A 24,576-nucleotide genomic window follows, 5' to 3' on the forward strand; every position below is an offset into this window, starting at 1 on the left:
GTGAACCTTTTAAGTGGTTATGGAGATAGTCTTGGATTCAAATTTCTGGTTCTCTCAGTCAGGGTTTAGCCAGGAAAGCAGAAAACATCTTAGATCTTTCAGACAGAGAGGATTTAATTCAGGGAATGGCTAATGGGTGATGGGGGAGCTGAAAAGACAGATGGGGAATACTGAGGTAACCCAGAGAGTGGCCACTGGGCTGGAGAAACAGTAGAAGAGGTGGTGTGACCAGGGTCCAGAGGCCAGAACCATTCAGGGGAGCCAGGACCTTCTGCAAGCACTGCCATCAGGGAGCCGAGACCAGGAAGGAGATGTATTTGCTGCTGAAGAGGAAGAGCAAGAGAGGGAGAAATACCTTGGTTTCTCTTCCTCCCGCCCTTTGGTCTCCTGCCTGGGCATCCCATTGGCTGAGCCTACCTGAATGCCAGGGTGCAAAGGAGCCTGGGAAATGTAGTTCCCTTTGCTGTGACGCAGAGCAAAGGGCAGGCAGGGAATGGATCTGAGAGCAAGCTGACCAAGGGTCCTCATAGTAACTGCCTCTTGGAGCTCAGTGTTATCTCAACGGGAGCTGCTGTTATTGCTATTTGCCTGAGAACAGGTGAAATGCAATGGTTTCATTTCCTGAGGCGGGGTCCTCTTTAGTTCTAATGGCTCTGGTGGTTTTGGAGTTTAGTTTAATCTTATCAAATCCAGATCTCCTTTCTTAGGACTCTCCAACAGCACACAGCTCATCAGCCTTCCTCCAGACAACCCATCAGAGATCTGCCTGCAGTAATTATGTCCCTGGCTTCCTCCAGGTCACCTCTAGTCCTGGTAGAACACCACAGCAACTTCATGGCTCCTCAATGGACATGTTTCCAGAAATCCACCTTGGAGTGTCTGTCTTATGCCTGTCTGCCCTGGGGATTCAGAATGATCCCCACATGGGTGTAACATCCAGCACCCCAAAAGATGTGGGCCTGTTCCCTTCAGTGTGATCTGTGCTGGAGTGTGGGACCAGGGGAATTAGGGAAAAGGCATTAACCATTTGTGCTTCCTTCTCAGGGACTCTCAGATATGGCCAAAGGGTGGAATGCTCTGGTGACAACCACCTGCCCCATTTTGATTACAGTTTTTTTTTTTTTTTTAAATTATTTAGAGGGAGAGGTGGGGGGGGGGCAGAGGGAGGGAGAGAATCTTTTTTTTTTTTTTTTAAAAAGATTTATTTATTTATTTGAGAGAAAGACACAGAGAGAGCACAAGCAGGGGGAGAGGCAGAGGAAGAGGGAGAAGCAGACTCCCTGCTGAGCTGGGAGCCCAACGTAGGGCTCGAACCCAGGACCTGGAGATCACGACCCGAGCCAAAGGCAGATGCTTAACCATCTGAGCCACCCAGGCGCCCCATGGAGAAAGAGAATCTTAAGCAGTCTCCATGCCCAGCATGGAGCCCGACGCGGGGCTCAATCAACCCTGAGGTCATGACCTGAGCCGAAATCAAGAGTCGGATGCTTAGCCTACTGAGCCCCCCAGGCACCCCTGATTACACAGTTTTGATATCCAGTTTTGGTAAATCAGCACCTGATACTGCCCTTGGTTCACTCCCTCCCACTCCTACTTTCTCACATTGCTCCAGCCACACTGGCCTCCAACCTCTTTTTCCAATGCACCAGGCAGTGTCCTGCCTCAGGGCTTTTGCCCTGGCTGTTCCCTCTGCCTGGAATGCTTTTCCTCCAGGCACCCACCTGGATCATTCCATCCTTCAAGCCCTTACTCCAATGTCACATTCTGAGAGAAGCCCCCCAGACCTTATTTAAAACTGCACCCCCTCCTAGCACTCCCCTCCCCTTATCCCACTTACTTTTCTCCCTTCCTACTCACCACCTTATACATACATACCCATGTAACACTTTGGTGGTGTGTCTCCTTCTACCGGACAGTCAGCCTCAAGCTAGCAGGGATGTGTATCTCTTTTGTTCACAGCTGTATCCCCATGACTTGGATCAGTACGTGGGGCATAGTTGATGCTCAGTAAATATTTGTTGAATCGATGAAGGGATGGTTGCAAGATTAGAGCGCTCTGTCATGCCGCTCCATCTGGTCATACGCTATGCACCCTCTCGGTATGCTTCTTTCACTCAGTACCATTCTTCTGCGATTTATCGTAGTGCTGTGTGTATCAGTCCTTCATACCTTATTCCTGAGTTGAATTCCAGCGCATGGACACCCCACAGTGCGCTCACCCTTTCTCCTCTTGAGGGACACCTGGGTTGTCGCCATGTTTCGGCTGCCACAGATACGGCTGCTGTGAACACTCAGCTCCGTGTGAACACTTGCTTTCGTTTCTCTGTGTAAATGCCTGAAGGTAGAATAAGTTGTGTGGCAGATGCGTGTCCAACCTTTTAAGAAACTGCCAAACCATTCTTCCAACTTGGTTGCACCATTGACATCCCAGCCAGCTGTGCATGAGGGTTGCCTGGAGCACTCCTCTTGCTTTGCCATCCCTTAGTACTTGGCTTTATCAGACACCTTTTCCATTTAACCAGATCCCTCCCGGGGCTCCCTATGCTGTTTCCCATGCTCACTCACCCACCACTGTTGTAACCAATCAATTATTAATGCCACTCTCTGCTCAGTGTCCATCTCCCCACTAGGCTATAAGCTCTGTGGAGACACGGTTCTGTCTGTCTTGGCCACCACCAGGTCCCGGGGCTTGGCACACAGTAGGCTCTCAATACATGCTTGCTGAATGAATGTATGACCCTGCTTGGTGGACCAGGTGCTAGAGTGGAGATTCAGTTGGTATTTTCATTCCCAGAGCGAAGACGAGGAAGGGGAGGCACCAGATGGTGCAGTAACCCATCCAAGGTCCTTGAGCTTGCAGCGGCTGGGCTGGGAGAGGAACCATGTCTCTCTGACCCCCTCGACTGACACTGAGATGTTGAGTGTGTGTTCCGGTGAGAGAGGAGGAGACAGAATAGAGACAGGCTGGCATGGGGAAGGTTTTGAAGGCCAGGATGCGGAGCTGATGCTCTGTACCTCTGCTTCCAGGCTTTGAAGAGGGAGCACAGCACACCCACCCTCTCTGGTCTGCAAGATGAAGTCTTGCAGTCCCAAGATTAGGGGGCTTCAGGGCTGAATGCAGAGGCCCCCCTTCTTCTGTCTCCCTGAGCAAGCCCTGGTAACAGGCATTTCCTGTTTCCGGTGGCTCCCTGGGTTGGGGTGGGGTAGGGGAGCTGATTGCAGCAGTTGTGCTCAGCTGTGGGTCCTCTCTGCTGCTCCCTGCCCCCAGTCACCAAATGGGGCCTCTGTCCCTGCATACTGGTTCCCGAGAGGAGGGTGGCAAACTAAACCAAACTTTCTGGCTCTTTCTTTGCCTTGGGCAGAGGTTGTGCTGATGGAGGACCAGCAGGCAAAGGGGAAGTGTCTGGGTGCTGATTTGCATATGGGCAAGATGCCAGCCCAACTCTTTGATATTCTGGTGGAAGGGGGAGGGGGGCTGAGGGGCTTGCCTCACCAACACGGAGGAAATGTTCTCACACACCCCTCCTACCTTTGGTTAAAAGGTCTCCTCTCCTTTGCCACCTCTCCCACGCTTTGGGCTACTAGAAAGTCCTTCTGGTGGTCTAACCTCAGTCATTCTTGCTGCCTGAGGGAGCCCTTTTCTTCAGCTGGCCCTACCCCAGCCTGGAGGCCTGATGAGTCATACCCCCTGTCCCCCCTTGAGATGTCACATGACTTGGGGGAAGAAGTCTCAAGACTCAGCTGATCTCCCTGAGGTCAGGAGGGAACTTCCTCCCTCAGGCCAGATGAGGCCAACTGTTCTGTTGCCCCTGGTGACTTGCAAGCCCTGTCTGGAATCAGCCTACAAGGCTGCAAAGGCTGCTGGGCAGGAGAGTGTTACATGTGGTTCCTGTCACGTGCCAAACCTCCTACGTGGCACCAGGAGGCAGACTGGTGTGGTTCAAAGAGGTAGGGTTGTACAGTGGTTAGGGGCATGGCCTCTAGGCTCAGAGAACTTGTATCTGGCTCTTCATTCCTTCCTGTGTGGCCTCAGGCAAGTGATATATCCTCACTGAGGCTCAGTTGTCTCACTTGTAAAATGTGGATTCATTTATTCACCAACTTTTACTGAGCATCTACTGGGTGCCAGGCATTGTACTAAGTGTTGAGGCCATGGCAGTGAGCAAACAACACTGAGAATCCTCTCCTTGTGGAGCTGATGTGCTAGTGTGTAAGGGAGGACAGACAGATACTAACAAAATAAGTAAGAGAAATATACAGTGCCCCAGACAATAAGCTCTGTGGAAAAAAACACAAAGCAGAGGGGAGGATGGGGAGTGTTAGGTGTGGGGTGTGTGTGTGTGTGTGTGTGTGTGTGTGTGTGTGTGTAGTGCAGTTTTAAGTAGAGGGACTGGGAAGGTCTCATAGAGAGTGACATCTCATCAAAGGCCCGGAAGAGACAAGGGAAGGAGGCACCAGGTTAATTGGGGATGGACATTCTGAGCAGATGGGAACAGCCTGTGCAAAGGCCCTGGGGCACGGCCATGCCTGGCAGGTTGGAGGAACAGTGAGGAGGCCTGTGTGGCTGGAGCATAGAGAGCTAGGAGGAGAATGGGGGCAGGGGAGGGGAGGGAGGGGATGGGGCAGGTCATGTGGGGTCTTGTGGTTTGCATCGGGTAGGATGGAAGCCTTGGGAAGGTTTTGACAATATTTCTCTGGCTGCCATGTTGAAAATAAATGATATGGGTCCAGGGGCAGAAGCAAGCAGTCCAATGAAGGGGCCACTGCAGTAATAATGCAGGTGAGGGATAATAGTGGCTTCGGCCTGGCAGGTACAGAGGAGGGGCAGGCTTCTGGCTGTATTTGGAAGGAGGAACCAATAGGATTTGTTGATGGGTTGGAAGTGGATGAGAGAGAAACAGAGGAGTCAAGGTGACTCCAACGTTTTGGGTTTGAACAACTGGAAGGCAGATGTCGTTAGAGCGTGCCTCCTAGATCTCAGTAGCAATGTTGTTGGGAGGATTGAACAAACCTGTGTATGCCAAACTTTTCATCTCAGGTTTGGAAGAGGCTATGCTCTCAATAAACGGTGCCTCCCCGGAAGGACTGGGGGCTCTGGAGGGGAGGGGCTGGCTCGCACAGGCAGTGCTGGTGCACTGAGTGACTCTTTAGAGACAGTTTTGGGAAATAGGGCTGTAGCGAGAAAGGGAGGGTGAGCAATGGGACAGAAAGGAAGGGACACAAGACAGTACAGAAGCACACTACTTGCTGTTTGTGGATGTGTGCACGTGTGGAGAGAATGAGGACATGGGCTGGAACGGTCCACATCTACTTGCAGAGACGGGCAACCAGTGAGGAGGGAAAGAAGAGAATGAGATCAGAGACAGTGCACAGGACTTGGAAATGTAACTATAATGTTTAATTAAAAAATATATTTACCCAAAGGAGCTGAGAACTCATGTCCACACAGAAACCTGCACATAGATATTTATGGCAGCTTTATACATCATTGCCAGAACTTGGAAGCAGCCAAGATGTCCTTCAGTAGGTGATGGATAAGGAAACTGTGGGACATACAGACAAGGGGAATTATGGAGACAGTGTTTGCCAGGGGCTGGGGGGAGGGAAAGATGAACAGGTGGAGCACAGAGGGACTTGAAGGCAATGAAACTACTCTGTATGTTACTGTAATGGTGGACACGTGTCATTATATATTTGTCCAAACCCACAGAATGTACATCAGGAGTGAACCTTGATGTCAACTATAGACTTTTCAATGTAGGTTCATTGGTTATAACAAATGTACCCTCTCTGGTGGGAGAGGCTGATAGTGGGGGAGGCTGTGCATGCTTGGGGGTAGGGAGATGTATGGGAAATCTCTCTACCTTGCATTCAATTATTCTGTGGACCTAAAACTGCTCTAAAACACAAAGTCTACTATAAAAGAAGAGAAAAAAAGAAAAGAAAGGAGGGGGGTAGGGAGGGCAGAGTAGAGCCTCCAGAGAGGACTGATGGGGATACCATGCACACCAAAAGGGGATGACCTGGTGTATTTTCACCTCCCTCCAGCCTTGGCCATCATGTTCGTCTCTGCTCCACATGGTCTCTCACCCTCCAGAGTTTAGCCTGAGCTCTTTAATTTGGCAGCAGTGTTCCCAGAAAGCAAGAGCAGATGTTGCAAAGCCTCTGGGTGCCTAAGCTTGAATTCACACAATGTTACTGCCACTGCATTCTATTGGTCAAGGCAAGTCACAGACCAGCCCAGACACAAAGATGGGGAAGCAGACTCTGCTTCTACTTGGTATTTGCCAGACTTTAAAAAGTTTGCGTATCTGGTGGGTGGGAAATAGTATCTTGTGGTTTTAATTAGCATCACTTTGATGACTACCAAGGTTGAGTGCCTCCTCATGGGCTTGGGGGCATTTGTGACTCTTCTTCAGGGAAACTTGTGTTTGTATCTTGCCAATTTTCTGATTGAATTCTTGTCTTTTTCTTACTGAATCATTAGGAATTCTTTATAAATTTGAAAACAAATGTGTAGCAAATATCTATTTTCACTCTGTGGCTTGTCTTGTTACTCTCTTCCTGATACTTTTTGATGAATAGACCTTTTAGTTTGATCAAATCCTGTTTATCGTTTGGACTTTTGTTGTTCCAGAATCACTCACAATTCTGAGGTCATCCAGATAGTCTCCTCAATTGTCTTCTCAAAGTCTTGCCTTTAGCATTTAAGTCTTTAATACCATCTGGAATTTGTTTCAAGTAGGATATGAGGGAGGCAGGAATTTGATGTATCATTTGTTTTTTTTGCCCTTATGGATAACCAGTTGAACCACCCACAATTATGAAATAATATTTCTTTTTACCATACATGTGTAACACCTGCTCAGTCATAAAAGACATTTTCATACATGTATGATTTATTTCTGGGTCCTCTATTATGGTTTATTTGTCTTTATCCCTATATTTCTTATCTATTGCTAAGTAACAAATTATCCCCCAAATATTCCTTTATTGAGCACTTATTATGCTTATGAGTTATTTGGATCAGGAATGATGAAATGGCTCAGCTGGGGTTTCTTGTGAGGTTGCAGTCAGATGTCAGCCAGGGCTGCAGTCATCCAAAGGCTCAACCGTGGCTGGAGGATCTGCTTCCTTGATGATTCAGCCACATGGAACCCAGTTCCTCTCCACTTGGACCTCTCCATAGGGCTGACTGAGTGGTCTCACAACATGGTGGCTGGTCAGTGATCCAAGAGGCCCAAAGTGGAAGCAGGAATGCCTTTTATCACCAAGCCTTGAAAAGTCACATATCATTACTTCTACCATACTCTATCAGTCAGTCACACAGGGCTAATCTTGGTTCAGTGAGAGAGGTAATTACAACTAGGGCACAAGTACTGGGATCTGTGGGCCACTGGGGGCCATCTTGGAGGCTAACTGCTATAATTACATTGTCTTAATTACTGTAGATGTATGATAAGTCTTGATGAGAGTATTCCCAGTTAACTTTTCCTCTACAGACTTGTCTCGGCTATTTGTGACTCTGTGCTTTCCCATATAAATTTTAGGATTCATGTGCCAAGTTCAGTGAAAAACCATATTGAGATTTTAATTGAAATTGTGTTGGACCTGGGGCTCCTGGGTGGCTCAGTTAAGTGCCTGCCTTTGGCTCAGGTCATGATCCCAGGGTCCTGGGATCAAGCCCCACATCGGGCTCCCTGCTCGGCGGGAAGCCTGCTTCTCCCTCTCCCACTCCCCCTGCTTGTGTTCCCTCTCTCGCTGTGTCTCTCTCTGTCAAATAAATAAATAAAATCTTAAAAAAAAAAAAAAGAAATTGTGTTGGACCTATAGTTCAATTTTGGAGAGGGTTGAAATTTTAAAAATATTGAGTCTTTCTAGATAAGAATTAGTATATATTTCACTCTCTTTGTTTAGATCTTCTTTCATATTTTTCAATAAAATTTTGTAATTTTTCATAAAAGATTTTTCACTTCTTTTTGTTAGATTTATATGTATCACTAGCTTTTTTGTATGTTTGTTTTACATTTTTTAGGCTATGATAAATGGTATCCTTTTAAAATAGAAGTCCGGGGCGCCTGGGTGGCTCAGTTGGTTAAGCGACTGCCTTCGGCTCAGGTCATGATCCTGGAGTCCCTGGATCGAGTCCCGCATCGGGCTCCCTGCTCGGCAGGGAGCCTGCTTCTCCCTCTGACCCTCCCCCCTCTCATGTGCTCTCTCTCTCTCTCTCTCTCATTCTCTCTGTCTCAAATAAATAAATAAAATCTTTTAAAAAATAAAATAAAAGTCCGATTTTCATGCAGTGAAATGCTCAGTTCTTCAGTTACTGCTCAATGAGTTCTAGCAGATGTATACACTTGTGCAACCCACACCCTTATCAAGACACAGAACATTTCCATCACTTGTGGCCTTTCTGAGTCAATCTCCACCACCCTCCCCACCCCAGAAGCAACCACTGATCTGATTTCTATCACCATAGATTAGTTTTGCTTATTCTAGGATTTCATAAGTGTTATCTTTTTTAAGACAATAGCATTTTCTGATTGATTGTTGCTAATGCACCAACACACAGTAAACTTTGTATATTGATTGTGTATTCACTCACATTGTAAAGTTACTGTATTGATTCTGGTTATTTATCTGTATATTCTTTTGGGCTCTTTGTGTTGACAGTGGTATCTTCTGCATTTGCCCAGTTTCTTCCTCCCTTCTTCCCTCCCTCCCGTCCCTCCCTCCCCTCCCCTCTCCTCCCTTCCCCTCCCCCTCACTCCCTCCCTTTCTTTCCTTCCTTCCTTCCTTCCTTCCTTCCTTCCTTCCTTCCTTCCTTCCTTCCTTCCTTGTTTTGTCTTGCAGTGCAGGTTAAGATCTTCAATGCAGTGTTGACTAGAAATGGTAATGGGGACACCCTACCTTAGTTCTGATTTCAAATGCCAGGGAATCTTTTCAACATTTCCCCATTAAATATAATATTCTGCTTTTTATTTAACATGAAGGTTTAAGATTTTTTTGAAGATGCTCTCTTTATCAGGTTACAGAAATTCCTTTCCACTCTTACTTTGCCAAGAGTCTTTCTTTCTTTCTTTCTTTTTCTTTCTTTCTTTCTCTTTTCTCTTTCTTTCTTTCTTTCTTTCTTTCTTTTTTTAAGATTTTATTTATTTATTTGAGGGAGGGAGAGAGAGAGAGAGAGCGCACAAGGTGGAGGGGAGCGGCAGAGGGAGAGGGAGAAGCAGGCTCTCCACTGAGCAAGGAGCCTGATGCAGTTCTCAGTCCCAGGACCCTGGGATCATGACCTGAGCCAAAGGCAGATGCTTAACCTACTGAGCCACCCAGGCATCCCTAAGTTAAAGTTTAAAGTTCATGTTCCATAGATAGTGGGGTAGGTATACTGCGGATGCAGCAATAATTGAGAAGAAGATACAGTCTGAAGATGGAAGTGTGAGATCCACGGGTACAATGAACACTGTACTGACTTGATTCACATATGTTACTAGAGCATAGTGCTTGCAGCCATATTGACTGGGTTTGCACCCTGGCTGGCTGTCCTTGCCTCAGTTTCCTTATCTGTAAAATGATGATATAATAGTACTTGCAGAATTCCATTACACACACAGACACACACACACACACACACACATGCACAGAGGGGGGGGTGGGGAGCGAATATGAGTGGGGGGGGAGGGATATGGAGGGAGAAAGAGAGAAAGAAAGTCAAACTCATAGAAACAGAGAGTAGAAGGGGCTGAGGTGAGGGATGAGGAAAATGGGGAGATGTTGGTCAAAGGGTACAAAATTGCAGTTAGGTAGGATGAATCCGTCTAGGGATCTAATGCGCAGGCATGATGTCCTTAAGAATACTGTCCTTAAGAATACTGTATTGAGGAGCGCCTGGGCGGCTCAGTCGGTTAAGCATCTGACTCTTGATTTTGGCTCAGGTCATGATCTCAGGGTCGTGAAATCCAGCCCTGCATCGGGCTCAGTGCTGAGTGTGGAGTCTGCTTAAGATTCTCTCTTGCCCTCTCCCTCTACCCCCCCCACCCCACTCCCACTCCCACACGCATGTGCACACACACTCTCTCTCTCTCAAAAAAAAATAATACTATATTGAACCTGGATATATGCTAAGAGAGTAGATTTCAGGTGCGCTCATCACACACAAAAACAATGACTATGTGAGGAGATGCTATGTTAATTAGCTGGACTGTAGTAATCATTTCACTATGAATATTCATATCAAGTAATCACATAGCATGCCTTAAATATACACAGTGTTATATATACATTAAAAATATATAGAGAGAGTGCTGGGAATTGGGCACATGGCAGGTGCTCATGCAAGGCCATGAGATAGAACTGGGGTCAAGAAAGGTTGGTTAGAATTCTGTAGGATCTAGGGACCTTAGAGAGAGCTGAGCCCATTGGGACATTTGGATGAACGGATATCAGGCAAATGCAAGGATGTGAGGTCTTGTTTATAGCAGAACCAAATACGCCAAACCCAGAGAGACATCTTGTATGTCTGACTGCTGCATCAGTTAGTATCTTGTGGTTGCAAGTCACTACAACCCAACCCAAACTGATTTAAAGAAGAAAGGAATGTGTTGGCTCATGAAGTCGAAAAGTTCAAACATGTTTCCTATAAATGGAACTGTACAATATGTAACCTTTTGTGCCTGGCTTCTTTCACTGAGCATCATGTTTTTGAGGGTTATCCACTCTGTAGCATGTAACAAAACTTCACTCCTTTCTATGGCCTAATACTATTCCATTTTATAGATGTACATTATTTTGTTTATCTATTTATCAGTTATAGACATAAGTAAATCCACAGAGACAGAAAACAGACAGTGGCTGCCAGGGAGAAGGAAGAGACTGGGAATGGCAGGTGACTGCTTAATGGGGGCAGGATTTCCTTTTGGGCTGAGAAAAATGTTTTGGAACTAGATGAGGTGCTCATTGCATGACATTGTGAGTGGGCTGTCACCGAAATGTACGCTTAAATGGTTCATGGTTAGATTTTTTTTATTGTTGTAAAAGATACACAATATTTATCATTACATATACATACACAAAGTGACATAAATATATATTTGATAAATATAAATACAAATTTATATAAATATTTGAATACCATATAAATAAAATAGAATATTTACCATTTTAACCATTTATAAGTATACAATTCAGTGGCATTAAATCCATTCACAATGTTGTGTACCCATTACTACTGTATCCAAAACTGTTCCTCATCCCCAATAGAAATTCTGTCCCCATGAAGCACAGACTCCCCACCCCCACCTCCAACCCCTGGCTCCCACCATCTACTTTCTGTCTCTGTGAATTTGCCTACTCTAGGGACCTCATATAAGTGGAATCCTATAATAATTGTCCATCTGTGTCTGGCTTATTTCACTGAGCATAACATTTTCAAGGTTCATTCATGCTGTAGCATAAATCAAAATTTCATTCCTTTTTCTGGCTGAGTAATATTCCATCATATGTATATAATGCATTTTGTTATCAGTTAATGGTTAACTTTATGTTATATGAATTTTACCTCAGTAAGCAAGAATTCAAGGGTAGAGTTAGCTTCAGGTACAGCTTGATCTTTATCAGAAGAGGGTTTGGCTTACTGAGAGGGAGCTGGTGCCTTCTTTTTTCCCTTCTGGGCCAGTCCCCAAGTCAGACTGCCCAGGGCTCAGCTTCTCCCCTGTCCTGTTACGTTTCCTCCACCCCCATTTCTGTCTCTCTTCACAGTTCCTGTGTCTTAAGAACATCCGTACCTTTTTGTCTACCTGCTGTGAGAAGTTTGGCCTCAAGCGGAGTGAACTCTTTGAGGCCTTTGACCTCTTTGATGTGCAGGATTTTGGGAAGGTAAGCTGGTGCTGAACTTCCCATGAGCTGGGCACATAGAGCTGGAAGATTGGATTTCAGTGCATTTCCATGAACATTTCCATCAAGAAAGCTAAGTGTTGTTGGGGGAAGAACAGGTAAGTCAGACCAGGCAGTACACCAGGTGCAAAGAGCATGGGATATGGCAGCTGGGTTCCAGTCCCTGCTTTGCTACTTGCTGTGTGACCTCAGATTTGTGACCATGCCTCTCTGAGCCCTAGGTCCCTCCTTTCTAACACAGGGATAATACCATCCTATACTTTCTGAGTGGTTATAAGGATTGCATAGAAGAAGGCGATCGAGTGGTGGGTGCTTAGTTAAGGGAACCCTGACCTACTCACATAGAGGAGTGGGAAGGTGGAGAAAATCCTGAATTAGGCTCCTAGGGGCGTGGAATCTAACCATAATATCTAGCCTCAGATATTGGAGTCTGAGGCTATGTTCTGGTGTGTGGGTGGGCAAGGGGCTTGCTGAGTATCCATGGCCTTTGTCACAGGTAATCTACACCCTGTCTGCTCTGTCCTGGACCCCGATTGCCCAGAATAAGGGGATCATGTGAGTAACCATTTGATCTGACATCCTTGGGTTGATATGGCCCCAATGCTCCCCCTCCTGGAAGTGCCCCTCCCACCTAGCCCCCAGGCCTCTGGCTCATACCATCATGGCTCCCCCAGGCCCTTCCCCACTGAGGAGGAGAGTATGGGTGATGAAGACATCTACAGTGGCCTATCTGACCAGATCGAGTGAGTGTGTGGGACCCCCACCCTGCCCTGGGGATCTGAGGGGACATGGCCCTGCCCTAGGGAGTCTGAGAGGACATGGCCCTGCCCTAGGGGGTCTGAGGGGGCATGGCCCTGCCCTAGGGGGTTTGAGGGGGACATAGTCCTGCCCTAGGGGATCTGAGGGACATAGCCCTGCCCTAGGGAGTCTGAGGGGGACATAAACCTGCCCTAGCGGGTCTGAGGGGACATAGCTCTGCCCTAGGGAGTCTGAGAGGGACATAACCCTGCCCTAGGGGGTCTGAGGGACATAGCTCTGCCCTAGGGAGTCTGAGGGGGACATAGCCCTGCCCTAGGCAGTCTGAGGGGGACATAGCCCTGCCCTAGGGAGTCTGAGAGGACATGGCCGTGCCCTGTGGTGGGGGGAGTCTGAGAGGACATGGCTCCGCCCTGTGGATCTGAGGGAACATGAGTTTGAGTTGGGAGGGACCTGAGGGGTTCCTGGCCTGCGGGATCCAGTGGCCCTGGCTGACTCCACACCCCGCAGCGACACGGTGGAGGAGGATGAGGACCTGTACGACTGTGTGGAGAATGAGGAGGCGGAGGGTGATGAGATCTATGAAGACCTCATGCGCTCGGAGCCCATGCCCATGCAGGTGCGTGGGGCGGAGTGTGGTGTCTGCGCGGGCGTATGCGCTGGTGGGGGAGGCAGCCCCGGGCTCCCCAACACCGACCTGTCCTCCCCATTCTCAGCCCAAGATGACAGAGTATGACAAGCGGTGCTGTTGCTTGCGGGAGATCCAGCAGACGGAGGAGAAGTATACGGACACGCTAGGCTCCATCCAACAGGTGCGATGCTCCGACCCAACCTCTGGCGGGTGCATGCGCATGCGCGGGAGCTGGGCGGGCAGGTGCACATCCACCCGTGTGGTGGCCTTTGGGCCACGCCTGAGACGGCCCCTGTGTCCCAAGCGGGCCTGGGGCTCTTCTCCGTCCTCATTGCTTTGTGTTTCTTCATCTCTCTTCGTCTCTGCTTTTCTCTTTCATCCTGTCTCCTGTGTTGATATGTCTCTCTTTCCCTCCGGGTCTCTCCTTAATTCTTCCTCTGTTTGTCTTTCTTTCCCTATGTGTGTCCCTTTATCCCTGTCTGTATCTGTTCCTGAATCCTCGTCCTGTCCGCCTGTCTTGATTATGTCTCTCCAACCTTCTATTCCCTTCCTTTTGGCCATTGCTTTTTCAACTGCTTTATTGAGATGAATCCAATATACCATACAGCTCACCCATTTAATGGATACAGTTCAGTGGCTTTTGGTTTATTCACAAGGTTGTGCAACCTTCGCCACTGTTAATTTTAGGACATTTTCATCATCCGCCCCAAAGAAAACCCATACCCTTCAGCCATCACCCCATAAGCCCCCATCCTTCTCCAGTCCCTGGCAACTGTTAATCTACTTCCTGTCTCCGTGGATAAGCCTGTTCTGGGCATGTCACACACGTGGACTCACACCCCGTGTGGCCTTCTGTGTCTGGTTCCCTCCCTGAGTCGTGGGCAGCGCGTGTCGGCACCTTGCTCGTATTCAGGGCTGATATTCCCGTGTGAGTGGACCACATCTTGTTATCCATGCATCCACCGATGGCCATTTGACTGATGGACATTTGGGGTGTTCCCACTTTCTGACTATTATGAATAACTGCTGTGAACAGCCATGGTCAGGTGTCTGTGTGGACATTCTCCATCTCTCTTTCTCTCCCAGTCGCTCTTTCTGTTTGTCTCTTTCTGACTCTGCCTTCTTGTCCCCATCTCTCTGGGACGGGGCTGGAGGGAGAGGTCTCCCCCTCCCTCACCCTTCTCTCCCCTCCCACAGCACTTCATGAAACCCCTGCAACGGTTCCTCAAACCTCAAGACATTGAGATCATCTTCATCAACATCGAGGTGAGCTGGCCAATCCCCAGTCCTCCTGGCCTCTGTCCAGTGGGGACAACCTACTGGCCCCACCTGTCTCTGGAGTGCGGGGGTTGGGAATTGAGCAACATAGGGCGGGAGGTGACCCATCTCCTGCTTGGCGTCCTGAGCCCTGGCCCTCACCCCTTCCTCCGAGTAGGACCTGCTTCGTGTGCACACTCACTTCCTAAAGGAGATGAAGGAAGCCCTGGCTGCCCCAGGTGCACCCACTCTCTACCAGGTCTTCATCAAATACAAGGAGAGGTGAGACCCAGCTGGCCAGCTCAGACCCCTGGAAGTCACCTTGTCCTGCTCAGGCAGGGCATTTGGGAGAAATTGCCCTCAGAGACTACTGGACAGGCAGGGCTCTTCCTTCTTTGCTCATGGGCAAGGGACTACCCATCTCTGGTTCAGTCACCAGCTCTGCCTCTTTTGAGCTGTGTGGTATTGGGAAATCACTTAACCTCTCTGTGCTTCTGCTGCCACATCTATTAAAATCAGTGTGGCATACGAACGAACGTACCTCCTAGGGTGTGGTGAGGATTAAATAAATGATGCCTAAAGTGCTTAGCAAAGGGTCTGGCACGCAGCAGGTGCTCTGTAAGTGTTGGTTAAATGAATGAACATTGGAGAGACACTATACCAAGTGCTAAGAGCTTCTTATGCATTATCTCATTCAATGCTACAATAGCTCCGTGTGGGAGGTGCCACTGTTATGCCCATTTTACAGATGGGGAGACCGAGGCTCAGCATCACCCATCTGGGAAGAGGTGGGGCCCAGATTGACACCCAGATCTGCCTGACCGTGGTGCCGGCCACCATTACCCGGCCACCTGTCCTTCCCTCAGGTTCCTTGTCTACGGCCGCTACTGCAGCCAGGTGGAGTCGGCCAGCAAGCACCTGGACCGTGTGGCCGCAGCCCGGGAGGATGTGCAAATGAAGCTGGAGGTGGGGGCCCAGGCCACATCTGGGGGACTCTCTTGCTCCTTCCCAAGGCCCCAGGGGCAGCGGGGAGGGGACTGAGCTCATGGTGCCACTTTCTGCAGCAGCCCAGCCAGGGACCTGCCCGCCGAGGGTTTGGGGAGGGAGGTACTGACCAGCCGAGTGGGAGAAATGGAGCAGGAGGAGGTGGGCAGGAGCACTGAGCCCTGACCCCAGCTGAACCCCAGCTCTGGACTCAGCCCTGACACCAAGCTGAGGTCCTGACCCCGAACTGAACTCTGACTCCAAACTGATCCCCAGGCCAGCGTGGGCTGAGCCCCAGCCTTGGCTGCTCAAGTCCAGGCTGAGCTTCAACTCTACACCGAGCCCCATCCTGGGCTGAGCCCCACCCTGGCCCAGTGTGTCCAGTGGAAGCACAGACAGGGCAGAGATGATGAGTCACCTGTGTGTGTTGTGTATCTGGCCTCGTTGGTATCCACCGTGGAGACCCTGCAGACCTGTCCCTCTCTCCCTCGCCAGCCCCACTCAGCTGGTGCGATCCTGGGCTTCTGCCCCAGGCAGTATTTGCCAGCCTTCCAGGAAATTCTTCATTATTTCCTTGGGGGAGATATGATGTTTCATGTTCTAGAAAAATCCACACCTGTCTGCACCTCATCTTGCTCATCTCTTTCTCTGACACCCCCCCCCCCCCCCGCAGGAGTGTTCTCAGCGAGCAAACAATGGGAGGTTCACCTTGCGGGACCTGCTGATGGTGCCCATGCAGCGGGTGCTCAAGTACCACCTCCTTCTCCAGGTGCACGAGTGCGGGCCCCTAGGCAAGGGCTTGGCTTCTGTACCTCTATGTGTCATAGGAGGGGGTGCGGCTGGCTTCCAGAGGCTGGGCTCTAGGACCCTCTGGAAGGAAGGGGGAAGCTGGCAGGCCAGGCTTGTCTGGAGGGCCCCCAAGAAGAGAGGGCAGGCCCAGGTGATGTCTGTCTCTGTGGGTCATGCAGGAGCTGGTCAAACACACGCAGGATGCGGTGGAGAAGGAGAGCCTGCGGCTGGCCTTGGATGCCATGAGGGTGAGTGGTCCCACACAGGTACACATGCATTCAAGGTAGCGCAGCCCAGGCACATGGTCACCCCCATGGGCAACCCCTCCTCTCATCAAGAGTGACATGACCATGTGACCAGTGAGTGATTCCCAGCATCCCCCTTGGGGACAGGACATGCTGGGGACACCCTCTCTACCCCTCCTACCAGCCCCTGGTGGGGGCTGACCCCCTATCCCCTGCCAAGTAGGGGATTGGGTGGGGTGGGCGGTCCAGGCTCACCACATGTCCCACCCCCAGGACCTGGCACAATGTGTGAACGAGGTCAAACGGGACAACGAGACACTGCGGCAGATCACCAACTTCCAGCTGTCCATTGAGAACCTGGTGAGGGGGTGGGACAGGGAGAGCCAGGGGTGTGGCCATGTGGGGAGGGTGTTTGGTGTCCTCCTTGGTGGCCCCTTGCCAGACCCCCTTCCTGCTTCATAGGATCAGTCTCTGGCCCACTATGGCCGGCCCAAGATCGATGGGGAGCTCAAGATCACCTCAGTGGAGCGGCGCTCCAAGATGGACAGGTGGGCGGAGCCAACAGATAGAGGGTAGAGCCTGGGCAGGGGTGGGGACAGATTTCTAGTTATACCAGGGGGTGGAGCCTAGGTGGACCCGCCGGGCAGAATAGGCGTAGATGTGTGGGTGGAGCCAAGACCAACAGGTGCTGGGACCAGTACGGACCTTACTGGGTGAGGTCAGGATGGACAGACAGGCGGGCACTGCCAAGCTGGTCACAGAGGAGGAGAAGGGCAGGAATCCTAGATGGACGGCAGGGTGGAGCCAGGAAGGTGGAGGAGATCAGGCAGGGAGCTGGTGGGAGCCAGACAGAGGTACCTGACCCAGCTGCTCTCAGGTACGCCTTCCTGCTCGACAAAGCTCTGCTCATCTGTAAGCGCCGAGGAGACTCCTACGACCTCAAGGACTTTGTGAACCTGCACAGCTTCCAGGTTCGAGATGACTCCTCTGGAGATCGAGAAAACAAGAAGGTGGGCTCTGAGGCCAGACCTGGGGTCCCCAGTGCTGGGAAGCCCCAGTGCAGCTTAAGGCTCTCCCCTTGACCTTTCAAATGCCAGGTGTGTGTGTGTATGTGACCTGAGTGTGTATATGCATGTGAGTGTGCGATTTTAGATTTATGGTTGTGTATTTGGTTCTCCTGGGTAGACCCTTACAAAGGTACCCACCCATGCCTGGTTCTTCTGGGGGCAGAGAGGCTGTTTTGGCCTAACCCTGTTCTCCCCACAGGGGTAGGGGTAAAGAGGGTGTGTGGTCCCACCCTCTGCAGAGCGGGTGCCTTCATTCTAAACCCCGCTTCCCTGCAGTGGACTCACATGTTTCTCCTGATCGAGGACCAAGGTGCCCAAGGCTATGAGCTGTTCTTCAAGACACGAGAACTAAAGAAGAAGTGGATGGAGCAGTTCGAGATGGCCATGTGAGACCCCCCCGCCATCCTGTCCTCAGAGGACTCTGCATACGGGCAGGGGCTGAGAGGCAATCCTGTGCTCCATTCTGTAGGGCCATTCTGAACCTCAGTTTCCTCATCTGGGAAATGGGAGGGATAGGCTTTTGATGTTGTCTGCAACCTCAGAATGCCAAGGTTCTGTGTGAGCTTCAGCCACCAGCCTGGACCCCTCTTCTTCCTCCTCCTTCTTTTTCTTTCTCTTCTTGAGGTGAAATTCATGTAACAGAAATTGAGCTATTTTAAAGTGCATGGTTCAGTGGCATTTAGTACATCACAGTGTTGTGCAACCATCACCCTGTCTAGTTCCAGAGCATTTTCATCCTCTCAAAAGGAAACCCTGCAGCCACGAAGCAGTCACTCCCCATTCCCCCTGCTCCCAGCCCCTGGCAACCACCAGTTTGCTTTCTATCTCCATTCATGTTCATAGCAGCACTATTCACAATAGCCAAAAGGTGGCAACAACCCAAATGTCCATCAGTGGACGGATGGAGAGGCACAGTATGGTTTACGCAACGTATCCAATATGGCTCTGATGCATGCAAGTGGCAGCATGTATCCGTACTTCATACCCTTGTGTGGCTGAATGCTATTCCATTGCATGGGATTCTCTCCCCTCTCCAGCTCCAACATCTACCCTGAGAACGCTACTGCCAATGGGCATGACTTCCAGATGTTCTCCTTTGAGGAGACCACATCCTGCAAGGCTTGCCAGATGCTGCTGAGGTGGGTGTATGGGAGGATGGGCCTGGGGCTTGGGCTTGGGCAGCTCTACTCCTTAGAGGGGCTCCCCCAGCCATCTGTCCCCTGAGTTGGGATGTGGGAGGCTCTCCTTTGAGCTTCAGCTCCCCCATCTCCTTTGAACTTCAGCTCCCCCATCTCTCCTGCCCTAAAGAGAACCCAAGTGGACCCTTGGCAAAGTGATCAGCTGTGTCTGTTCAACATCACTGACTTTCCTTTATCTGGTCTTGCTGTCCCAGAGGCACCTTCTATCAGGGCTACCGTTGTCATCGGTGCCGGGCACCTGCACACAAGGAGTGTCTGGGACGGGTCCCTCCGTGTGGCCGACCTGGGCAAGGTACCAGTGGGACAGAGGGTGGGAGGTGGCCCTGGTTCTGCATGGGGGGTTTCCCATCCTCACTATTTCCTTTTCCATCCCATAGATCTTTCAGGAACTATGAAGAAGGTAAGACCCCTATGCTCCTTTTTATGCATGGAAAATCATGGGGGATAAGGATGGTTGGGCATGGCCCTTTGCTGGGTGCTCACATAGGGGCTGAGGAGGACCCAGGCTGGGCCCAGGTAGCCACGCTTGCTTTCTTGGTCTCTCCCTCCAGGATAAGCCACATCGCCGGGGTCACGACAAAAAGAGGAATGAGCTGGGTGAGTCCGAGGGGGGTGGGGCAGGAGGAAATCCAGTCTTTGCTTCAGATCTCAACAATTATATTATTGACAACATAGTGTCCTGTTTATAAAGCTGTGATCCATTTGTTCCACTCCTAGAAACCTGAAAGGAATTTAAAAATAACCAACTCAAATTCTTTACTTGCTTTGCTCAAACCCTAGGAAGAGAATGTACGGGATAGTAGCACTCCTTGCTAAGGTACTCTCTCTCTTACCATCCACTTTTCTTGTCCACTGACCCTTTTTTCTTGCTCTCTCACAGGCTCCTTCTCTAGCCTTAGTCAACTAGGCACACCTCTGACTGTTCTCCTCTCCTCTCCTCTTGATTCCGTGCCACAGAATCTTACTATGATATGTGGTTTCAGCAAAATGCCCTCCACCTGGAGGATGGGGAAGCAGAGGACACGGATTCTTTTTAGCCCAGTGGCAGGGGAGAGAGGCTGGACTCATTCCTATGTTAATGTATTTTGTGGAATCACAGCAGTGCTGGGTGATTTGTGTTTAGCATCTAGTGGATACGTCATCTGGGGCAAAGGATGACTAAAACACCTGTGCTTCTTGTCCTCTGGAAGCTCTCAGATTGGTGGTGGGGGACAGACTTTCATGGTGGGCGAAGTAGAGGGTTTTCTGGAGCATAAAACTGAGGGACCTGACAAATCTGAGCCTTCAGGGAAGGCTTCTCAGAGGAGGAGGCATTTAGGTGGACGTTCGATGGATGAGGAGGAGTTAAGCAGATGAGGAGGAGGGTTGTTCTAGGCAGAGGGAACAGCATGTGCAAAGGCTAGGAGGCAGGGAGGTCCAGGCTTCATTGAACACGTGAGAACAGTTTGGTGTGACTGGTGGAAGTAAACCCTTTGCTCATAGTCATACAGAGTCAGTGTAAAGACCCAGATTTCATATCTACCTATCCCTATCTATCTGTATTCACATATAGATGTCACCATATAAAGATCTACAGATGTCTATAATCTAGATCGATAGGTAGGTAGATATATCAGGTTTATTTGAAATGGTAAAAAATTAGAAACAACTTAAATGATCTCAATAGGAGGAATGTATATATCATTATATGTATATGTATTGTATAATCAGTTTTATACAGAAAATATATATCAGCTTTATTTGTTTTTGTTTTTGTTTTTTTTAAAGATCCTATGTATTTGTCAGAGAGGGAGAGTGAGAGAGAGAGAGAGAGAGCACACAAGCAGGGGGAATGGCAGGCAGACGGAGAAGCGGGGTCCCCGCTGAGCCAGGAGCCCGATGTGGGACTCGATCCCAGCACCCTGGGATCATGACCTGAGCTGAAGGCAGACGCTTAACCAACTGAACCACCCAGGCATCCCTTTATTTGTTTTGTTTTGTGTTTTTTTTTAAAAGATTTTATTTATTTATTTAAGAGAGAGAGACACACAGAGCACAAGCAGGGGGAGCGTCAGCGGGAGAGGGAGAAGCAGGCTCATGCTGAGCAGGGGCCTGACGTGGGGCTTGATCTCAGGACCCCGGGATCATGAGCCAAAGGCAGACCCTTAACCAACTGAGCCACCCAGGCACCCCAACTTTATTTGTTAAAAACTAGAAGTGACCCAAAAGTCCTCAATAGGGGGAAATACATATAAGTGTATGTATATCTAATATATATATGTTTATGTTTATACATATCATATATATGTGTTAATATGCACATTTATACATACCCATTATATATATACTTTTTATTAAGATAGAAAATACGTACTGTAAGATGTATAATGTGAACACATCTTAACTCCATGGCTCCATGAATTTCTATCCCAGTCATTGCCATGCAGATCAAGGTATAGAACATTGAACTGAATTCTAGAACTGCACAGTCCAATACAAATTAAAACTAGTTTAAGTAACTTGAAACTCCTGTACTCAGCCACCCTAGTCACAGTGCATGTGCTCAATAACCATCTCTGGCTAATGACCGCCCTACCAGACAGCACAGACTGTTGAACATCTCCACCACACAGAAAGTTTTCCTGGACAGGGCTGCTGGTCAGTACCCACCTGGCTCTCAGAGGGGACTGCTCTTAGACCTCTGTCACCATAGATGAGTTTTGCCTTTCTTTGAACTGCACAAAAATGAAATCATGTGGTGTGTCCTCTTCCCGCATCTGGCTTCTTTAAGCAGCGTGATGTTGGTGAGACTCACAGTTTGTTCATTGCTGCATAGTATTCCATTGTATGATTCTATCACACTCGGTATATCCATTTTATTGAGGACATTGGGTTGTTGCCAGTTTTTGGCTTTTGTGAAGAAAGTTTGTCTAGGACTTTTGGTGGACACGAGCGTTCGTTTCTCTTGGTCACATACACCTGAGTGCAATTGTCGGGACACAAGGTAGATACCTATTTAGCTTTGGGAGATACTGCCAGACAGTTTTCCCACGTGGACTCCCACCAGCAATGTAGGAGAGTTCTACGTGCTCCATATCCTCACCACCACTTGGTGCTGTCAGTCCCTAATTTTTGCCTTCCCGGTGGGCAGTGAGACTCAGGTGTGAACATCTCTGACCACCAATCACACCGAGCCACCACCTTCTCTCCCTCCAGGCCTGCCCAAGATGGAGGTGTGTCAGGAATACTATGGGCTTCCTCCACCCCCTGGAGCCTTTGGACCTTTTCTACGGCTCAACCCTGGAGACATCGTGGAGCTCACCAAGGCTGAGGCCGAACAGAACTGGTGGGAGGTATAGGCTGGGCTGTGGGAGTGATGGAGAAGGACCTGAGTGTGGGGTCATGGGTGTAGGCAGTCCCGGGAAGTGACTCTGGCAGGGGAGGCTGGTCTGGAGGAGGCATCTGGGGAAGATAGTAAACATGGGGATTTCTAGGGCTGGCCTGGCCCTTCTGAGCTGGCTGTCTTCCCAGGAAGTTGATAGTAGCTGGCACTCCATGGGTCATGCAGGCTGCAGAGAGATAGATGGACAGACAGAGTGGCCACTGGGTAGAAAGTTCAGTGCACATGCACACACACACACACGCACGCATGAATGCCTATAACCTCTCTGTCCATGTCTTTGCCTCCTGGCTTTTTAGGGCAGGAATACGGCTACCAATGAAGTTGGCTGGTTTCCCTGTAACAGAGTCAAGCCCTACGTGCATGTGAGTGCCTCAGATCTGGATGTAGTGAGGGCAAGGGGGTGCAGAGAAGGTCCTGCGGGGGTAGGAAGCCTTGGGGTGACACCCCTGAGATAGGGAGGGGCTGCCCATCATGGCAGGTCATTCCCGAAACCCGTGTTCTGCCTAGCTTGCCTACTGAGCCCAGAGTGGGGGCCACACAGAGAATGATGACCAGTCCTTTCCCCCTTGATTCTTCTTGTATGAAGGTCCTCTCCCTCGTAAAGGAGAAGGAGCAGGGGCCCAGAAGGCTGGCCAGTCCCTGCTTCCTTCAGAGACAGCGAATGTTGTCCCATCTGGGGGGTGGCCACTCACATCTCCTGGCCCAGCTCCTGTGGACACACCTGCCCGCACTTTGCCCACCTCTGTTCTTCAGCTGTCCTCTGCTCACCTGACCACCTTGTTCTCTGATGACCTCAGATTTTTCCCACTCTCCCCAGACCTCCCTCCCTCACGGTAGATGCCCCTCTGCCTGCTTCACAGCCCAAATAGGAACCTTCAGAGGGAAATTCTCTCCTGTTCTGTTGCTTTAATTTTGTATCATTTCAGACTTCCAGAAAGGTTGCTAGAATAATGCAAAGAACTCCAAACAGCCTTTCCCCAGATCCACAAGCTGTCAACATTTTGTCCCATTTTCTCTCTCATTTGCTCTTTCTCTGCACATTTTATTTTAAAAATTCATATTATTTTTTTCTTGAGACATTTAAAAGTTTACGGACATATTTTCCCTTCACCCCTAAATACATTCTAAGAATAAGAACCTTTTCTTAAATAACCATAGCATGATTTTAACAACCATGAATTTGACACTTGACATTGACATTATACTGTGATTTAATTTATAGTCCATATTTAAATTTTGACAGTTTCCCCCAAAATTATCTTTTAGAGATTTTTTTCTTTTTTGGCCTGGGGTCTTCCAGGTTTCTCCACTGTGGAGTTACATTATACATTTCCAACTTCATGGTTCTGTCCAGGTTTATTCGCAGATGTTCTACTGTAAGGACTAGCTGTCTCCTAATCAATCAATTAATTAACCTACCTAGCAATTAGTCATCTATGTATCTAATGATCATCTGTGTATCTATCTGCGTCTCTGTGTATCCATTAATCATTTATATATCAATCTATGTATCAAGCATCTATGTGTCTGCGTAGCTGGGTATCTGTCTGTCTGCCAGTCGGTCAGGTATGTATGCATGCATGTATCTCAGGAAATGCCCGTGGATTCTTGCTTTAAAATTGTCCCAGCTTTGGCCAGTGGGAGCCCTATCAGCCTGGCTCATCTGTTCTTTTGATGTGTCCCTATTATTCTCTGAGGTCTTCCTTATTTTCTAGCGTAATACCAGACTTACCTTGTACTTCCCATGCCCCAGTCTTGGAATCAACCCTTTTCCCAAGGAGCCCTGGTCCTTTCAGGGGGACATGGCATTCAGAAGCCAAGATCTGGACATCTCTCTAGTTTCTGCTTCCAAATGTACTGCCTTCTTAAAGCTACACCCATCCTAGCCTCCTCCTCTCCCAATACAATGAAGGCTCTGAGAAAAAATAGAAAAAAAATGACAATTCTCCTTTCTACTCAAGGATTCCATGCTCCTGGAACCACCTACCTTGCAAGAAACTACTTTGTTTTCTATGTGCCTCTCTGGAGATTCTTAGTGCACATACAAGTAGATACAAATATGGATTCTCATTTCCCCCATGATAGATTCAAAAGGTTTGATATTCACTGTTATGCAGCCTTCCCCCCTGCCCCCACCCCTTAATATATCTTGGGATCTTTCCATGGCACTGTATGTAGACCATTTTATTCTTTTTTCCCTTTAAAAAATTGAGGTGAAATTTGAAAAAACATAAACCATTTTAAAGTACACACTTCAGTGGTACATTTTGCAATCATTTCATTTACGTGAAACATCTAAAATAGGTAAATCCACAGGGACAGAAAGCAAATTGGTGGTTCCCAGATTTTGGAGTTGGGGGGGGACTAGGGACTGATG

At 49.0% G+C, this 24,576-nt stretch overlaps 1 protein-coding gene across 3 annotated transcripts in view; it reads left to right on the top strand.

Annotated features, from left to right (window-relative positions):
* Positions 1 to 24,576, top strand: part of VAV1 (vav guanine nucleotide exchange factor 1) — a 48,455-nt gene that overhangs the window by 12,158 nt on the left and 11,721 nt on the right. For all 3 annotated transcript variants that reach the window (XR_004298132.1, XM_032394735.1, XM_032394736.1), the window contains exons 2-21: positions 11,755 to 11,871; positions 12,386 to 12,444; positions 12,564 to 12,632; positions 13,156 to 13,264; positions 13,362 to 13,457; positions 14,474 to 14,542; positions 14,712 to 14,815; positions 15,400 to 15,499; positions 16,191 to 16,286; positions 16,486 to 16,554; positions 16,825 to 16,911; positions 17,014 to 17,099; positions 17,429 to 17,561; positions 17,895 to 18,004; positions 18,656 to 18,757; positions 19,012 to 19,109; positions 19,195 to 19,217; positions 19,369 to 19,414; positions 22,013 to 22,149; positions 22,496 to 22,561. Coding sequence is in view for 2 of the 3 variants with exons in the window: in XM_032394735.1 (XP_032250626.1) it covers positions 11,755 to 11,871; positions 12,386 to 12,444; positions 12,564 to 12,632; positions 13,156 to 13,264; positions 13,362 to 13,457; positions 14,474 to 14,542; positions 14,712 to 14,815; positions 15,400 to 15,499; positions 16,191 to 16,286; positions 16,486 to 16,554; positions 16,825 to 16,911; positions 17,014 to 17,099; positions 17,429 to 17,561; positions 17,895 to 18,004; positions 18,656 to 18,757; positions 19,012 to 19,109; positions 19,195 to 19,217; positions 19,369 to 19,414; positions 22,013 to 22,149; positions 22,496 to 22,561 (1,776 nt within the window). In the remaining variant the exon portion in view is untranslated. The remainder of the gene's footprint in view (positions 1 to 11,754; positions 11,872 to 12,385; positions 12,445 to 12,563; positions 12,633 to 13,155; positions 13,265 to 13,361; positions 13,458 to 14,473; positions 14,543 to 14,711; positions 14,816 to 15,399; positions 15,500 to 16,190; positions 16,287 to 16,485; positions 16,555 to 16,824; positions 16,912 to 17,013; positions 17,100 to 17,428; positions 17,562 to 17,894; positions 18,005 to 18,655; positions 18,758 to 19,011; positions 19,110 to 19,194; positions 19,218 to 19,368; positions 19,415 to 22,012; positions 22,150 to 22,495; positions 22,562 to 24,576) is intronic.

This window comes from Phoca vitulina, unplaced genomic scaffold (assembly GCF_004348235.1).
Source record: "Phoca vitulina isolate PV1807 unplaced genomic scaffold, GSC_HSeal_1.0 scaffold81, whole genome shotgun sequence".
In the NCBI taxonomy this organism is placed as follows: domain Eukaryota; kingdom Metazoa; phylum Chordata; class Mammalia; order Carnivora; family Phocidae; genus Phoca; species Phoca vitulina.